The 18,131-nt window shown below is 45.2% G+C and overlaps 1 protein-coding gene across 5 annotated transcripts in view; it reads left to right on the top strand.

The window, feature by feature from the left end:
• TYRO3 (TYRO3 protein tyrosine kinase) overlaps positions 1–17,738 on the top strand; it is a 42,019-nt gene extending 24,281 nt beyond the window's left edge. For all 5 annotated transcript variants that reach the window (XM_074543007.1, XM_074543008.1, XM_074543010.1 and 2 more), the window contains 10 exons: positions 2,124–2,253; positions 3,075–3,175; positions 4,110–4,205; positions 5,914–5,994; positions 7,635–7,727; positions 8,435–8,556; positions 9,447–9,556; positions 10,997–11,156; positions 12,341–12,477; positions 15,293–17,738. In XM_074543007.1, coding sequence (XP_074399108.1) covers positions 2,124–2,253; positions 3,075–3,175; positions 4,110–4,205; positions 5,914–5,994; positions 7,635–7,727; positions 8,435–8,556; positions 9,447–9,556; positions 10,997–11,156; positions 12,341–12,477; positions 15,293–15,668 — 1,406 coding nt within the window. In that variant the 3' untranslated portion in view covers positions 15,669–17,738. The remainder of the gene's footprint in view (positions 1–2,123; positions 2,254–3,074; positions 3,176–4,109; positions 4,206–5,913; positions 5,995–7,634; positions 7,728–8,434; positions 8,557–9,446; positions 9,557–10,996; positions 11,157–12,340; positions 12,478–15,292) is intronic.
• The last annotated feature ends 393 nt before the right edge of the window (positions 17,739–18,131 follow it).

The following is an 18,131-nucleotide window of genomic DNA, read 5'->3' as shown; positions in this document are numbered from 1 at the left end:
GCACACTTTTGAAATATAAACTTTTTATGAAATAAAAGGGTCCATCATCCGAGGGCTCCTAAATACTCTTCTAAACTCTTCTAATAATACTGAATTCTCTTCGCCTGGTGCAGTCTTAAGGCATGTGCTTGTTGAAAAAGGGGTTGCAGGAGATGGGAGAGAGAGTTGAGAGAGGAGAGGCAACTTGTGGGCTGTAGCCTCCTCTCAAACTCAGTGACACGAGAGGGAAGCAAGGATGTGTGGGGCAGAGCAGGAGAAGCAGTGAATTTCAACATTCATTTCTATTTCTGGCACATTTGCTATAAACTGTGAGATGGGCTTCTGATTCCCAGAAGTTTAGAAACAGGGAGAATAATTTATTTTAGTTTTATTTTCATCCATACTCCTTTTGGAGGGGCTCCCCAGAAGTTAACCTAAATCCCTGCTCTCTCACCAGACAGAGACTAGAAAAATAAGCCAAGAGAGGTTTGTCTCACCACAGGGAGAAGGAAGCCTTATTGTTAACTATGAGAGAGGACCTTTCTCATCAGTGTTGTTAGCTGTTTCTGCCCTGATTGTTAGGCAGAATCACACCAAGTGAATGCCTTGGGAATAGTGGAGAGGGTTGGAGTTACCTCTGGTTTTTTTGAGAAAGACAGCTTCTGTTTCTGATCTCTCCCTCCTCATAAACAGCCTTGAAGGCTGGGTTGAAAATTGCAGCAAGAGGGAGTATCATAAGCCCCAGAGCCTGTAAAGCCTTCTGGATGGTAAAAGAAAATGTGAGTCACTGAAGGAGATAAGATGCTGGAAAATAAGTACTGAGAATCTGATAATTTGCTTCAAGTGGAGAAGTACTAGTCTGCTTCCTCCTTTTGTCTACAATTCTGTGTCCTTAAGCTCTACCTATTTATTAACCAATACTACTTCTTTAAAAACCTGGATGATAAGGCTCCTCCATGCAGCTGTTAATCAAGCCTCAGGAGCCTCTTGCCTGCCAGGACTCTGCCAGCAAGGGTTGTCTGACTATTTTTCATATGCATCTGTGCAGAGATCCATCCAAATTCCAGCCCATTAACCTAACACCTCTTTTAAGAACAGGTTTATTTTTACTGTCATGACTTATATCAGGATTACTTACATCATCAAAGATGATTCTTCCTTGCCTTCAGGTAAAGGGCAATCAGCTGCTGAGGGTGAGCAAGTGAGCATGAAGATGAAGGAGGTGCTCAGGGACCTGGTACCTTTTCTTGTTAGCTCTTAAACCATTTGGAATGAGGGCCATCCTAGATTTTAAAAAATCCATTCAAATTCACATTTAATCCTTAGTAATTGTATTTGGAGAAGAAATCTCTCAGGGAGTTGGATTAATTTATCATTTTTTGCCAGGCATACATAATATTCTTTTTATTCAGAACTGTATTGCTTATCTTCCTTGCCTGACAGCTTGCTCAGCTTGGCAGTGTCTCCATTTCTTCTGTAGACATTTTGTAGTCAAAAGTATACATATTCTGGGAGCAAATATTCTTTTCTTTGGGGAGAGACATTGAGAAGCTGCAACCACCAAACAACATTGTAAAGTTACAGCTAATACCAAGTCCCTCATGATGCTTCTCTTTCTGGGAGGGGTTAGAGGAAAAGTGTAAATATTTTAAACCATATTGCCATGAGGAAATTGTCCTTCTCTGCTGTCTTTCAAAATGTTGCCTGGCTGACATTCAGGTAGTGCTGTGTTACCTGGTCAAGGTTCTGGTCTGTCTCAAACAGGGCAGGGTGAAACCCAACACAGAATGATCATGCTGAGGAACCTTCTTGTCCTGAGGCTCCAGTTTGAAGCGCCCCAGATCATGAGCTCATGTGAAATAATATAATCTGGTGCAGCACCTGTTACATTCTCAAGGCTCAAAGCCAGTAGTTTCTGACAACTAGATGGTTCTGCTCTGCCTTTGCTGTGAGAAAGAGCTCGTTTGCCTGATGATTGGCTGAGTACCTGAGTATGATTGGCATACCTGTTTATGCCAAATTCCAGTATACAAAGATCCACCATCCAGCAGCATGGCTTTCCCATTTAAAATCTAAAGGAGAAATTGGTCTGTTTAACATTAGCAGTCTTATGTTTTCTGACTGGTGTTTTCTCCATCATCTAGGTGGCCAGAGACAACCTCCATATGGGACATCCTGGGTTCCTGTGGCACTGGGCATTCTCACAGCTCTGGTCACAGCTGTTGCCCTGGCTCTTATTCTCCTTCGAAAAAGAAGAAAGGAAACTCGGTTTGGGTAAGGGAGTTTCTCCTTGTGCTGGTTAGAGAGATCTCTGCTTTCTCTTCTGTTGTGGTTTCTGACTCAATTATTTTTCAAAATAATTTGGCTGGAGTACTTTTGGCAGTTTCTTTGAGTAACTGTATTGGTTGTTTTTTTGTTGGAATTTTTTGGGGGGTTTGTTGTTACTGGCTTTTTCCCATAGTTTTGAGGTGCCTGCCTTTTCTTCAAAATGACACCACCAAAAATACAGTAGAAAAAATGTTACGTTAATAGCAATGCCTTATTAGACTATACAAATATAAACTCTATGAAGGTAATTCTTAGCACTGCTGCTTAAGAGAAAAGATCCACAGATGAAATATCTGTATTCTTATGGTCTGAGCCCTTTATCCCATGCTGGTTTTCAGTCTATCAGCTGATTATAACTTCCTGACTGCCCAGAACCTCTGGATTCCCAGTAAAGTTTCCTGTCCATCACCTCTGACTCTTGGCTGTGGTTTGCTCCCTACTGCAAACAAGGTTCCCTCTCTTTCCAGTCTCCCAGACCTCCCTGTCATAGCAGCATCTCTGCTCCTATGACTCCTGCAACCAGCCCCGACCTGCAGCTTCTCCCAGGCACTTGGGAGGAGTGATTCCCCTGTTTTGGAAGGCTGTAGGTGCATCAGCAAAGCAGCATAAACCCATTGTTTCTCCTCTCCAGAGACACCCTCTTTAACAAAACAGTCTGCAGAATTTATATGGCAAGGGGGGAGAAACCATCCATACTGTTCAACACACACTTCTAGAATTGATTGGCCCGTGTAATCATGGTTCTGTGTGTCTTTTCTGCCTTCTAGCCATGCCTTTGGCAGTGTGGTTGGCAGAGGGGATCCAGCAGTCCATTTCAGAGCTGCCAGGTCTTTCAACAGGGAGGGCCCAGAGCTCATTGAAGCAACATGTAAGTAAAATGACCTGAGTGATTCTGCCTGGGAAGCTGTGTTCATGCATTTACAATGCTCTCTCTGTTTTCACTGAAACTGATGTTTCTTGATAAAAAACATGGGATTAATTTACAATGAGGCTTAGACACTGTGAATTGCAGAGGTGAAAGGCCAGAATGGCTGTTTCCATACCAATTACATAGCACTTGCTAATTACAGCTACGGTCATTATGTATATTAATGCAAGACATAAATTCACCACTCCCTTGCCCCAGTTTCACAATACAAGGACTCCTTCAACTGGAATATAATCCAGTGGTGAGATAAATATGGCTGAACAATATTAGCAGGACTTTTTAAATTCAGTATGCTGAGCTGTGCTACAAGCATGAACCAATCAATCAGTCTTGGAAAGCAGGAATTAATTACTTATCAAAGAGGAGATTGAGTTCCAGGAATGGTCAGATGATCCATTAAGGTGATGCATTTCTGTCTCCTGGTTCAGGAAGGGCATGGCTCTCTGTGGCAGCACTGCTTAGCTGGGGTAGGATGATGCTCCAGTCACTAATTAAAATGGTGCAGCTCCATCAGCTAAAATTAAGTTGTGTGAACCAGTGTCTATCAGTGGCCCTTCAGATTGGATTTGGTCTTCTCAGCATTCTTTACATTATTTCTGTAATCCTGTTGATCTTGGAGTGTTTAATGGTGGTATTATCACACCCTCTCCCTTTAAGTACTGTAAGTACATTTTCTGATGGTTGAAAGTTACTGGCCATTTGTCTGAGGTGAGGCTAGAGGGCATGGAAGGGAATTCTGCCCTTTTCCCTGCTTACAGTGTGGGAATCAGATTGGAGATGGAGATTAGAACAGATGACTCTTAATGTTGTGACAGAATATTTAAATATCTCTTATTTGATGCTTCATTTGTTTTGTTGTTTGGTTTTTTTCCAGTGGAGAGTATAGGGATCAGTGATGAGTTGAAGACAAAACTAAAAGATGTCTTAATCCAAGAACAGCAGTTCACCTTGGGAAGAATGTTGGGCAAGGGTAAGAACCAAAACTGAACAAGGCTTTACATTGAAAATCCCATTTGTGTTAATTTAACTATTGAGTAGGAAGAAGCAATTAAAAGCAGCCTGTTTTCTCTCCAGCTTGTAGATGGAAATTTAAATGGAACTATCCCTTCCGCTGGGATAAAACATTTCAGGGGTTTAGCATAACTAAGAGGATATTGGCTAAGCCATTCCTGTAATATGGCTCTACACAATCATGAACTGCAGCCTATGCTCAGCTTTCCAAAGCAGTGTTAATTCACTAGTGATGTGAACTTCTTGCAGAAATTTAAACAAAGGAATATTCAATTAACATTCCCCTTTTCCTTTTTCTTTATAAGACTAGTTTTATTGCAGGGTTTTTTGACCCTTTCCCACAGGGAGCATTCTTCCCCTCCATCCCTCCTAGAACAAATGTGTTTCTTTCAGAGCAGGAAGATGACCTTCCTGCAGAAGTGGTCTCAGAGGGCTTAACAATGCTAAGTAATCAAACAGCTGTGTCATCTGTTAGTGTTAGCTCTTGGTTAGTTTCTGGGATCCTACTTCAACCCTCTTGGGCTGCTCCCATGACAGGTAAACTGAAATTGGCTGCAGAGGGGCCCCAGGGCATGGCCTTGGTGTGGGGATGCCAGCTGGCAAGACCTGGTCTGTGTTGTCAGCCCCACTGCCACAAGCCCAGGTCACATGTTAAAACATGACATAACTGCATTATCTTGGGCTCTGCTGGCTCTACAGCTCCATAGTATGGGAGCAGCACAAAATACCTTTGTTCCTTCCCATTTTCCTGATTTGTGGTCAGATCCACTGCTCATGGTTTTTGTGAAGTAAGCACATGCCATAGAGTAGTGAAGGACACTGGTGAAGAGCCAGTGGGAAGATAATGCTTCTGGGGTAGGTGTCCTGAGTGCCATATTTTGCTTCCTTCTTTTCAGTGTCAGAGTTCCTCGTACTAATGCACTGTGGGTGGGATAAGCAGTTACAAAATTAGGGAGAGCAAATCTAGAGCCAGATCTAATGCAAAGAGGCTGTTAGGCTGTGGTATAAAGCCTCATTAGGCTAAATATTTGAAAGAGGTTTTGGCCTGTTGCATTTCCTCTTAACTCATTAGAGGACACACCTGGGCAAAATACTGCCTTCTGTGAATCAACATATCACTCACACACAAGTAGATGCTCTGTTTTCTCTGGTCTCCTGTGATTCATAGAAGTAATTCTCTGAGTTTTGTGTGATAAGGCTGACTGTGTCTCAAATGGTTGAGCCCTGGCACTATCACTGAGCTCTGATGGCCGTCAATACTAAGAGCTTCCTCAGCCATCCCATCCCCTTACTGCTCCAGCAAAGAGACTCCTCTCTGAACAGAACCTCACTCAGACTCATCCCTCATGATTTGGCTTCCCCAGAAATGTCTGCCCAGCCTAAACTCTGTCTCTGCATCATCTGTCTGGTCAGGAATTGCTTTTTTCCCTTCTCATTTTCCTTTGCCTTCTGGACTGCCAGCACAGTGAGCTCTGTCTACTGGTAGTGGTATCTCTTCTAGACACACATGTGCTGAAAGCTGCTGTCTGGAACTGCAGAATGAAAAACAGAGCATTTCTTATGGGTACTCAGCTTCTTTGCCAGTGACCCCTGAAGTGAACCTGCTGTGAATCATACTTTCTTCACAAGAAGCTGTTCCCTCACTGCCTACTCTGATAATTTTGCAGGAGAGTTTGGGTCAGTTCGAGAGGCACTACTGAAGCTAGATGATGGCTCTTTCCAGAAAGTGGCAGTGAAGATGCTGAAAGGTATGTGGGAGCAGGGCTACCTGAATTACTCAAGAAAAGAGAGCTTGGAAAGATTAAATGTTGTCTGTCCTATTCTCAGCAAATATCCCCTGGTGCTCTTTATTTTTCTCTGAGCTTCCCACTCAGCCACTGTGCCCGTGTTGTCTCCCATCCCTTTCATGTCAGTCTTTTTGTAGTGGAAGCTCTTCAGGAAAGGACCTATACCACCTACTTGCTTCTACAGGACATAGCACATGGTGAACGCAACCAAAACCACTCCATCATGTAGCACAGACAGTTCAGACAGGTCTGCTTTGCCCTGATAATTCAGCAGTGAAAGAACAGTATTCCTGCAAGCACATAGCCTGGAATAAACAGAAGAGTGTCTGGGCTGAATGCAGTGACAAGCCAACTCATCTCAGTCAGCACATTTGACTGAGCAGCCCAGCTCCCTTCTGATTTGCCATTTGGTGAGTGTACATAACAAGGGCAACTAACAGGTAGAAGTCTGTAACAAGAAAAGCAATTAAGAGATAGGTATAAATCAAAGGAAATGTGCATATATCTGTGTTTATATATGTTAACCTATGTTATTTGATCCCTTTTGCCTGTAAGGCAAAAATTAACTGTGACTGACTGAAAGCAAACTCACTTATCTCTGGAGCCCAGTTTGCTGTCACAGAATAACAGGCTTGTACTAATACACTTAGTACCATCTAGTGTAACTTGTATCATTTTATCCAGCTTTAACAATAATTCTAATCAGCTTGCAAGCTTCTGTGTAGTCAGATGTCTCCCTTCAGGCATCTAACTAAGGAACAATCTGTCAGCCTCCAGAGGCACCTTCCTTTCTTCATTGACTGTAAAAAGGGAATCTCCTTTTGTCTTCTGAATTGTATTGAAATGACTTGCCTAAAGTAGGTAATGTGAACACTCCCCTACAGGTCTGAGTCTGATCTTGCAGCAGGACTGGAGGACTCTTGCTAAATTCAACAGCAGCAGTGGTGGGAGTAGTCGACTGGGATACTTCTAGATTATATATATATATATTTTCATAAATCTGGAGTCATAGCAATGAGAAATAATTTACTTCAGAATTTTGCTGATGTACATCACTGCTGAATTTGGTCCAAGCTATCCAGTAGTGTGGTTATTTAAGAAATCTTAGCTCTAGTGCCTTTCAAGACTCAATCATGCTAAGAGACATAAAGGCATTTACCTTCATGGCTTCCTTGTCAGAGATTAATTGGGCCCTGTTGTGCCAGTCACAGGCTCTGCCATCTCCTCAGTTTCAACATTTTCTTTCATTTGCATGATGTCTCCTCTCCCTGACATTTGTAGTTTAGGTTCTTTTACCTAATTAATTCTTAGTCTTTAACCCTCACACGGTTTGCACAGCTTCCAAGGAAAGTTCTTACTCAGAAAAAGCTGCTAACCAGTGGCTCTTTACCAAGAACCAATTTACCAGATGTCCCTGATATGTGCTTACTGCTGCCCATCCCAGGAGAGTGTCAGGCTCTGCTTTGTTGTAAAATGGCTCATCTAGCTATAGGTCTGAGGAGATGTGCTGTGCCACAAAGAACAAGCTTCTGACAATCACTATATGTAATGCACCTTGGAGCCACCTACAAAGAAAGAAAACTCACAGTCCCTTTTTCCAGCTGACATCTTCACCTCTACTGACATTGAGGAGTTCCTGCGCGAGGCTGCCTGCATGAAGGAGTTTGACCACCCTCACGTCACCAAGCTGATCGGTAAGGCAGCGCTGCTGCTCATGCCACAGAGCTCCTCCTGCTCCTGCATGATCCCACACAGCCCCACTCCCCCCAGCAGGGCTGCTGCAGCCTCCTCTGTGCTGCCTGGAGTGCTGTGCAGGCCAGCACTGCTCCTTCCCAGGGGCTTGGAGTGTGTGCAATGCTCTCCACACCTGCCCTCACACACCACAACAGCCATCTCCTCTTTAAGCTGGTTCTTTGGCTCTTGCAAATGCATCAGGGAGACTTTGGCTGGCTGAGACGTGTCTGAACTGCTGTGAAATGTGAACAGGTGGGCAGGTAGGCTATAAATGGGAGGAAGATTGTGCCTTTCCAAAATACTGAGTAAGAAGCAAGACATTCATGGGTAGACACTTTGGAATGCAGGTATTTTCCATAATGTGGAGATTGCTTTGCAGAGCCTGGGCTTGGGGCTGTCTGGTCTGGAGTGATCCTAGAAGCATTTATAGTTGGTCCTGCAAGGAGAGCTGAGAGGCTCTAGGCTCTTAGTACAGCCTCTGGAGCAAACAGGGTTAGAGGCATCTTACCACCTGGCACAAAGCCACAGAAGCTTGGAGCATGGAATCTACCCACCAAAACTGCACATTTTCCTCCAGATCTGTCAGAGAAAGGCACAGCAGCCTGTAAGATTCCTCCTGGGAATAATCTATTTGCTAACACCCCTTTGCTGTGTGTGTCCTCACCAGGAGTCAGCCTACGAAGCCGTCCCAAGGGCCGTCTCCCAATTCCCATGGTGATCCTGCCCTTCATGAAGCATGGAGACCTCCATGCTTTTCTGCTGATGTCAAGGATTGGGGAAAACCCATTTGTAAGTCTGTCTTACTGTAGAATTCCTTCTGGGAGGTTAGGGATTTTCAGAGAATGTATTTGGAGCAGCTCAGGATTGGTGTCCCAAAGGCACTGGCAGGTGATTGGATTTTAATACCAGGGGAAGTTGTGAGATGTGGTCTTAAAGTATTTAATTCCATGCATGCTGGGGACCAGCTCCTCCATCCCATCCCATCCCATCCCATCCCATCCCATCCCATCCCATCCCATCCCATCCCATCCCATCCCATCCCATCCCATCCCATCCCATCCCATCCCATCCCATCCCATCCCATCCCATCCCATCCCATCCCATCCCATCCCATCCCATCCCATCCCATCCCATCCCATCCCATCCCATCCCATCCCATCCCATCCCATCCCATCCCATCCCATCCCATCCCATCCCATCCCATCCCATCCCATCCCATCCCATCCCATCCCATCCCATCCCATCCCATCCCATCCCATCCCATCCCATCCCATCCCATCCCATCCCATCCCATCCCATCCCATCCCATCCCATCCCATCCCATCCCATCCCATCCCATCCCATCCCATCCCATCCCATCCCATCCCATCCCATCCCATCCCATCCCATCCCATCCCATCCCATCCCATCCCATCCCATCCCATCCCATCCCATCCCATCCCATCCCATCCCATCCCATCCCATCCCATCCCATCCCATCCCATCCCATCCCATCCCATCCCATCCCATCCCATCCCATCCCATCCCATCCCATCCCATCCCATCCCATCCCATCCCATCCCATCCCATCCCATCCCTGTATTCCCCATCCCTGCTCTGTAAAGTGGCAGCAAACTTTGCATTTTTGTCATGTGCTTGAAAGCCTTTGGGAATAGAACCTAAACTGTTATTTCTTACAGAACTTGCCTGTTCAGACACTCCTCAAGTTCATGATTGACATTGCCAGCGGGATGGAGTACTTAAGCTCAAAAAATTTCATACACAGGGACCTTGCAGCTCGGAACTGCATGTAAGTGATTAATGAGTTTTTAATGAAAAGAAAGACCAGAGTGGGTGAGAGAGGGATAAAAAATCTTTTGCATGACAGAAGTGTCAGGGGTCCTGCCTAAGAATGCTGATGCTTGCATTAAGTGACAACAGACATAGGGGAGCCATAGTCATTGTGGTGGGGTGTGTGGTGGTGCTGCTGGGAGCAGGGAGCAACTCCTAAAGTCCCACTGATCTTTCAAACAGGCCCTTTTTATAATGAACTTTTCTGTCATTGGTTTGCAGATAGAGTTTCACAGAGTTGATTACAGTATGTGTTTCTAATTAGCCACTCCAGTGGTTGTGTGTCAGCAAAGGCTATTTGTTCCACAATGTCAAGCAACCAGCAGGAGGGAATGGGTTTGGCTGTGTTAGGAGAAAAGAACTTCCATTGTATGATGAAGTCTGTATTTCTGGTATCTATTTTGAGGACTTGATTATCACAATATAAGAACTGTAGTTTCCTTGAAAGCTTGTGGAGAATGCCTCTAAAAATATTTGCATGGTGAACACACCATATGATCCCACTTCACGGTTCTTGACACCAAACTACCTTGACTGCTTTGAAGGAAAGAAAAGTCCTTTTTTTATCTTTTCCACTCTGCTTCTTCCCTGAGAATGGAGTATGGAACAGCTCATTGTGACAGCAGTACTCTGCCTCTGAACAAAACCACAACAACCAATAAAATCCACAATGAGATACAGATTTCCAAAGGCGTTTCAATGTCCAGATGTACAGGCAAAAGAGCCTGATAGTTATGATGAAAAATGATGGATTAGCCTGCTTTGGCATTTATGAGAAACCCAGACTGATTTTCTGTTTTTGTAGACATCCTCCAGAGGAAGCTGAATGGCTATTTCAGCACATTTTCTGGAGAAGCAGTGAGTTCTTTATGAGGCCTGGGAGCATGAAGTTTGTGGCCTTTACTTGGACTGTCTGCCAACATGTATAGGTTTAAGTGGGTGACAGAGCAATTCAGACCATTAACCAGGCTTGGAGAGATGTTGCAGATCTAGCAGTTCAAGCAGTTTTAACAGGCAGTCTAGGCAATCACCCTATGATTTTTTTGATTTCCAGTATGGGGTGCAGGTCTTGGTGATAGCAGTGAGCATTGCAGATGTCCTCTGATAATCTTGGAAACGGAAGGTATCCGAGTTTGCTTTGTGTAAGAGTCTAGACCATCTGAGCCTATCCACTTCCTTACTTCCTTAGTCATGATTAGTGCCCTGTTAGTCTGAAGGAACTAGTTTGAGACTACTAAGCTATTTCACATTGGTCACCAAGTAGATGAAATCATTCTCCTTCTGTGTAATACTTGGTGAGCTGTATACCTTTTTTTATTTTTTGGATTTTTGGGTATTTTTTTGTCTGAGGTAGCCAATAAATGCTTTCCTTTCCTCATCTGTGAAAACTTTCCCATAGGTTGGATGAGAACATGAACGTGAGTGTCGCAGACTTTGGACTTTCTAAGAAAATCTACAGTGGAGACTACTACCGCCAGGGCTGTGCCTCCAAGCTGCCAGTGAAGTGGCTGGCTCTGGAAAGCCTGGCAGATAATCTGTACACAACGCACAGCGATGTGGTGAGGTTTGCTCCGGTGCCCTGGGGACCACTTGTATTCCTGCTGGAGTGGAGGATTCCCACTGAGGGTGGGAAAAGGCCCTGGTGATAGGAAAGAGAGTTCACCTTGTGTTTGAGGGATGATGTCAGAACTTAAGGCTAAAAATATAGGAGTGTTTAATGGAGAAGACATCAACCCTTTGAAGGTGACATTTGAAATGTGTGTGACCCACACACTTAGGCACAAGTGCAGCAAAGGTGCTCTGTGCTGCAGAAGGCATTGGTGGAACTCTGTAGATCTGAATACGTCAATGCTTACACTCCCCATATCTTTGCCCCTGGGGAGCAGGGCTAAACCCATTCATCTGAAATTGTTACTTATTTTCCTTTTGGGATTTTTTTTTCTGGTACCATCTTCGCTCTTCCTTGCTGCCTTTTGATCTATTTTCACACTAGTTGTGTCCTTCAGTGCTGTGGTCTTGCCTTTCCAGTTGTCCCTGTCACGGTGTCCTTGAAGAGATAACCAAGAGTGCCTTGTAATGTGGCTGCTGTGTTGCCCAGCCATTGCTGCATCCACTGCACACTGGGTTTAGTGATTGGTGATCACTAGTTAAGCCAGGTTACAACAAGCATTGGACAGGGGTTTGCTTATAAAAATAATAACTTTTTGCACCTCACAAACCTTGCAGTTGAGTTGAAAAGTACAAGTATGGCTGTGTGGTGTAGAGCAGAAATGAATGTGAGCCATAAGGGGGGGTTTGTTCTTGCCCTGCTTATTGGCTAAACTCTGCTTTCTCTTGTGTCTGTACATTACTAGAAACTCAGAATCTGGTGAAATGAATTAAGAAACTGATTTGTGAGCCCCAAACCAAAATATTCTTCTATCTGGGAATCAAAAAATTGATACCACATACCTTAAAGAACCTAAGTAGGAAAGGTCTGCAGGTGGAAGACAGGAGTAGCTCCAAATCTTCCCCTGCTCCACTGCAGGATGGGGCTGGACAGGGCCTTCAGCTGTCTCCTAAGATGATGTGCCAGCACCAGAAGCATCTGGTGGGTCATTTCTGTTTTGTAGCTAGAATTTGGATAGTCCTTGCATCACTGCTGCTCAGATGACATTACCCAGCACAGCCTGAGCATACTGAAAGCAAGCCCAGCGAGCAGGGAACGGTCTGTTCACTTGTTCTGTGTGCTGTTCTCTTTCAGTGGGCGTTTGGGGTGACCATGTGGGAGATTGTGACCCGAGGGCAAACCCCTTATGCTGGCATTGAGAATGCAGAAATCTACAACTACCTCATCAGTGGCAACAGGCTGAAGCAGCCCCCGGAGTGCCTGGAAGATGTGTGAGTACTTCCTCACCCTGCTGACATGATTTTTTGAGGAATTTGGCACGCTGGAAGGAAACAGAGGCAGCTGGCTGGGATGCTGATCTGAATCTCTCCACTTTCCAGTACACAGAGCCATTCACTAGAAAGTCCCTGGGTTAGCTACTAGATATTCTTTGCTGGCAGAGCTCCCAGGAACCTGTGGTATCTACACAAGCAGCTAACTTGGCTCAATGGTTTCAACAGGGTCAACATTAGCAGTTCTTGGCTTTGTGGAACTGTAATTGTGTTTCCAGAATCACTGAACCCTGGCTTCTCAGGCCAACATCTGAGCAAAGGGATGAGTTCCATGGCACACCCTGAAAGATGAATAGAGAGGCAGTCTAGCAAGACTACAAGGAAACTGGATTGCAGAGGCAGTGGCCTGCATGTGTCATTCAAAGGTTTGCCCAGTTTTGAAATTTTGATCTACTACCCTCAGAAATAGCAGGCTGAAAGAGAAGAGAGCAGGTGGGACAAACTAAGGTTGTGTAGATCAGTGTCCCACCTTAAATTACATCTAGGAACAAATCCAGGACAATCTTGAAGATTCTGGTTGCAGACATTTTCAGACTTACAGGAAGGACCTAGATAGTCCACAGGGCAGCAGGCAGCCACATGCTGCAGCCTGTGCTCCTGCCTTAATCCTGCTGCCAAGGGTTCACTCGTGGCCAGAAGGTCACAGGAAATGTTTGCTCAGGAACCCTTCTTCCATGAGTGGTGGTTGGAGGTTCCTGGTGTCCTCACATGGAGCTGGGATCCCCCAGGGAGTGTCACCATAACTTATCCCAAAGTAAAACTTGCCTTGCCTGGACAAGATGAAATCATTTCACTGAGGGCCCAAGCAAGGCTCTGTGTGTTGTGCCCAAAGCAAGATATAACTATGAGCACTGATTTTAGTGGTCTAAGGCCTCTTTCCTCCCTCTTCCCTCCTGCTCTGATAGTGGATTATTTAATGTAGCTGCTTTCACCTTTCCCTTTTCTCCTACATAGGGAATAATCTGTACTTGTGTTACTAAAGGTGAACACTTTCATCTTCTCAGCAGTACATTTTTTACTGAATACAGTTATATCACTGCTTAAATTAATTGCACATCTGCATCATGGCTGCTCTGAGGAGCTTTGGTTGTGGAGCTTATGGCTGTAAGATGTTAGAGATGCAGAAAGTAGAGAAGATACTCACAAACCTACTAGATAGTCACTGGAGAAAAATGCATCAAAAACTATTGAAAAAGTACAACCATCTTTTGTGAGGTGCTTGAGCTACAGGTTATTGAGACCTGAGAGAATATACCAGAAAAGTCTCACTACATGCTCAGCCTCAGCTTACATGCTTTCCCCAAGTGTTGCTACTGGACTTTGTCAGGCACAGGGTACTGGGGCAAAGGGACCTTTGAGTTGATTCAGCATAGCCAATCTTTTTCTACTTTTCCTTCAAATGGATTATTCAATGGATAGCAAAGGTAAAAGCAAGTGTTTAATTTGGTTGCACAGAACTGGAAGTTTCTGTTTTATCTGCAGCATTTATAGTCGTTTCTACTGTTTGTGAGGGATGTAAATCAGGATTAAGACAACTGAACCATAGAAGCTTTCTGTAAAAGTAGTGTGAGATCAGAAACAGTCTTGTAAGTCTGATCGCAAGGAATACAAAAAGTAAAATAAAACCCATCATGAAATGCTTTATTTCCCAGTAAAGGCCACATCAGATTTTTTGTTCCATTTACAAGTTCAACTGAGGTTCATTTGTATGCAGTGTTTTTCAGTGCCAGCACTGTGCTTTGTTCCCGTTCCCTGCAAAACTGGCAACAATAACAGCATAGGAGTGCAGCTGCCAGTCTTGTGGGTGATGCATCAAGAGGAGCAGGACAATGGCTCTGGCCGTGCTCCAGCACGGCCCTGCGGCCGCGGCCCGGCCGGTGGGAGCGCGGCCAGCGCCGACACCGAGCTGGGAGCTCAGGGCACTGAGCTCTCTCCCCTTGCCCAAGCACGGGCCTGCTGAGCCAGGGACTGTCCGCTCATGCTGGCCCTGGGGCGCCAGAGCTGAGCTGGCTGCGTTTGACTGTAGGAGGAAAGCTGCAGGACGGGACCTGGTAATGGCCCTGTCTTCTGCACTGGAGTGGCACCTTTGTAGTTGAAGGCCATTTCAGCATCCCTCTTCCAGCACTGAAGCTGTTGCCCGTTCTTTAACAGCCCTCTAAACAAACCCAGGGTGCCTTTTTCCAGTCCTGTTGACAACCTGTCAGGCAGCAGCAGCAGCACACTTCCGTTGCTCTGGGAGCTGAGTTAACATGGCATGAAAGAAAGGATACTCTGGAAATAACATGCACCTCCTGCAATTTAATCTTTGTTTTCTTCCTGTGATTTATCTGCTCTTGAACTAGAATTTGGAGGGACAGCTTCAAGCTGTGGCAGAGGTTGTGAGGGTGCTTTTTGTGAATAAATTCAAAAACTATTACTCGGTGATGTCACACTCAAAGTCCTATTCTAGCTCCCTAGAGACAGCAGAACAAGGGTTTTACCAGGAAATTCAGCATGCTTTGGCAGGGCTTTTGGGTTTTTGGTACCATCTAAATAACATTTTTGACCAAAGGGAGAATGCCCTTAAAAATGAGAAGAAACAAGAAATTACACCCATAATGGCCATCCATGCTGTATCACCTGTGCCAGGCCAAAGCTGACAGTTTTTCGGGGAAGTGTCTGTGTTTTTTAGGCTTCACTGCCCAGAGCCCCTCTTCAGAGGTGCAGAGCATGGCTGCTTCACTTCTCAATGTTCTTGTCTCCCTCTGTTTTGCAGCTATGATCTCATGTGCAGATGTTGGCATCCTGAGCCCAAGCTACGGCCCAGCTTTGCAGTACTCCGCTCCCAGCTGGAAATGATTCGCGGGAGGATGTCCACACTCTCTTCCAGTCAAGATCCTCTCTATGTCAACATTGGGAAGGACAAAGAGGCATCTGCAAGTGAGCCTGCCCTGCACGCCTCCTTTGGAAACATAGATGCTGAGGAGACTGTTGCTGGGGCAGCTGCTGCTGTCACAAGTGACTATCGCTATATCATGAGCCCCTTGTGCCTTGGAGATGATGCTGAGGGTGAAAGGCATCCAGATGGACAAGAAGGGGAGGACAAAAGCCTTCTGTATGAGCTAGAGACAGAAGGAGAGAAGAGTTGCTAGCCTGTACATAGCAGTGACACCCTGCTTCCCTGGGACTGGATGTGTGCAGCGTGGTGCTGTCTCCTGGGGCTCTGATGCCGGTTCTGGAAGAGCTTTGAACAGCACTGGCCAGGGCTCTTGGTCAGCTTCTGTAGCTTTCACCACCCTTGTGGGCTGCAGAGGCAAGTAGCTTGGAAGAACTGCAACCCCAACAACCCCTTGGATATAGAGAGGGAGGCAGTAGGGTTACAGGTTGACCACATCCTGCTGAAAGGAGTTCAGAGCTAAGGCAGCAGTCGGAGTCTGTGCTCTGCTTCTTCTCACTGAGTGCTGGAGCAGAGCTGAATACACCCTCTGTTCAGTCAGTGCTTGCTCTTGTGTAGATGTTGTCTTCAATCCTGGCTGCGTGACTTTGGGACTGGTACCCCTGAAAACTCTAGTGGGTATTTATATTGTCATTCAGGACAAGAGGGCAAAATTCCCCTCGTGCTCACTCAGCAGTACTGCCTAGACTTGTTGCCTACCTCAGTGGTTCTCAAACTGATCAGCGGATCTGCTCCTACCCAGCACTGAATTTGAACATCTGGTTCATTTCATGCGGTGACATTTGCTGCTTCCTCAGTCCAGGGCTCTTTTAAGAGTTTCAGACATTTTGGTGAGCAAAGAGATTAGAAAAAAAAAATGAAAATCCAGCATTACTCTTCTCCCCATGTATCTTTTTTTTATGTCTTTCTTTTTCTTCTGTTTGATGCCAGTTCAGGCCTGACTAGACTTGCAGCTGACATTAAAATGCAAAGGGAGGGAGAGCAGCTGGCTTGTGTGAGGGCAGAATCCAACTTCAAAGGAATGGAAAGGAAGCAGTGTAGAGAGGATTTTACAGCAGTATGGGGAAACAGTGTTAATTAATGCTAAGTGCTGCCCTCCAGGAGAGGAAGAAGACTGAGATACAGAATGGTGACTTGCTCAGTTTCAGCAGGAGCGGGATTCAGCATTTGCTTCAAAGTTTGATTATCTCTATCATTCTCTTTATTAGCCCTATATCTTCTTCAAATAATGAAGAACTGTAGCTGCTACAGTGACATGTGAAATCAATTTCAGGAAGATGTGTGTTGAGGGGAGGGATCAACTGGAAGATTTCTTTCTGAAGAGAGAGGCCTCGTGATGAAAAAGCTTGAGAACCACTGGCCTTCCTATTTAGGAGGCTTTTTGGCATGCTGTAAAAGTCACATAAAACGTGGAATAGTATCACTGCAGCCTTCCAGACAGGGCAAAATTAATGGGTTTGCTCTTTGGGTTTTGTTTTGTTTTCCAATCAGCATGTCTGACTCACTGTAACTGCAAGTGCTTGTGTGGTTTTTAATAATTTAATATTTTACTGTAAATCAGCATTTGTTTTGTGCAGTGGTTCCCAGCCAGGAAGTGCAGTTACATCTTACTCTACTTATCCTAAATATTTGCTAGATCTTAATTTCTTTTATTTTCACTGCGCTGAAAACTTGGCAGTATTTCTTAGGATTCCACATTGCACTTTCTCATACTAATACCACAAATGTCAGCATTTACTGAGTTGGCAAAGGTGGGACCAAAAAGTCAAATGAGATTGCAGACTTGGTATCAGAACAATCCACCCGTCAATACCCAGTATTTGCTTATTGTCAAGTCGGGGTCTAAATATAAAATTCAGGTCAAGCTTCAGCCCTTATGAGAACTCTTCCTAGGGAAGGAGAATTTCAGCCTGAGACTTGAGCATGGGCCCTTTCTGTTAAGTTTCCAACTGAACAGAGATGTCCCAGAGGTGTCTCCAGAAATTCAGTATGGTTTCTCAGTCACAGATACAAATGCTACCATCTTACACCCCAGGCAGTCCAGGGTTTTCTCTTCTCTTAGCTGGAATACTGTAAATGCAGGTGAGAAGATAACACCTAACAAAGGGTAACACAAACCTGTGCAGTGCACTTTTGCAGTGAGGGCAGAAGGCTATGCTCCCTGCAGCTGCCTAGGAAGTGCAGATGTACATATAGTCTCTAACTCTGGGAAGCATGTCTTTAGTTTTTATGCATTTTTTAATAATAAAACCTGTACTGTGTTTGAGTCCCAGCCTCTTAACTGTAGCAGAATGTGTGATGATGCTCACTAACTGTGTGGGGTCATAGTCAGCCCAGCGTTCACCAAGCATGACTGAGCTACTTCTTGGGGACAGAGAATACGTTTGGCCTGCCCAGGTTACAGTTACCCTGCATTGCTCCAGCCTTGAGATTGTGAAGGCCAAAATCTGATGGGCAGGGGCCAGTGGTTCCACGCAGAGAGGCTCTGCAGCCACCACTTTGCAGGCACCTGGGGAAGAGCCCTCTCTGGGACGTGGTGCTTCCCACCCAGGAATGCAGGACCTGTGCATCAGTTGCTCCCTGAAAGTTGTCACGTGCGCCCATCCAGCTACTGGCAGTGCTCTCGGTGGAAAAGAGGTTTGGAGGAGGTGGGTAGAAT

Source organism: Zonotrichia albicollis, chromosome 6 (genome assembly GCF_047830755.1).
Source record: "Zonotrichia albicollis isolate bZonAlb1 chromosome 6, bZonAlb1.hap1, whole genome shotgun sequence".
In the NCBI taxonomy this organism is placed as follows: domain Eukaryota; kingdom Metazoa; phylum Chordata; class Aves; order Passeriformes; family Passerellidae; genus Zonotrichia; species Zonotrichia albicollis.
The sequence above is the reverse complement of the archived record's forward strand: the minus strand, read 5'-3'. Positions and strand labels throughout refer to the sequence as shown.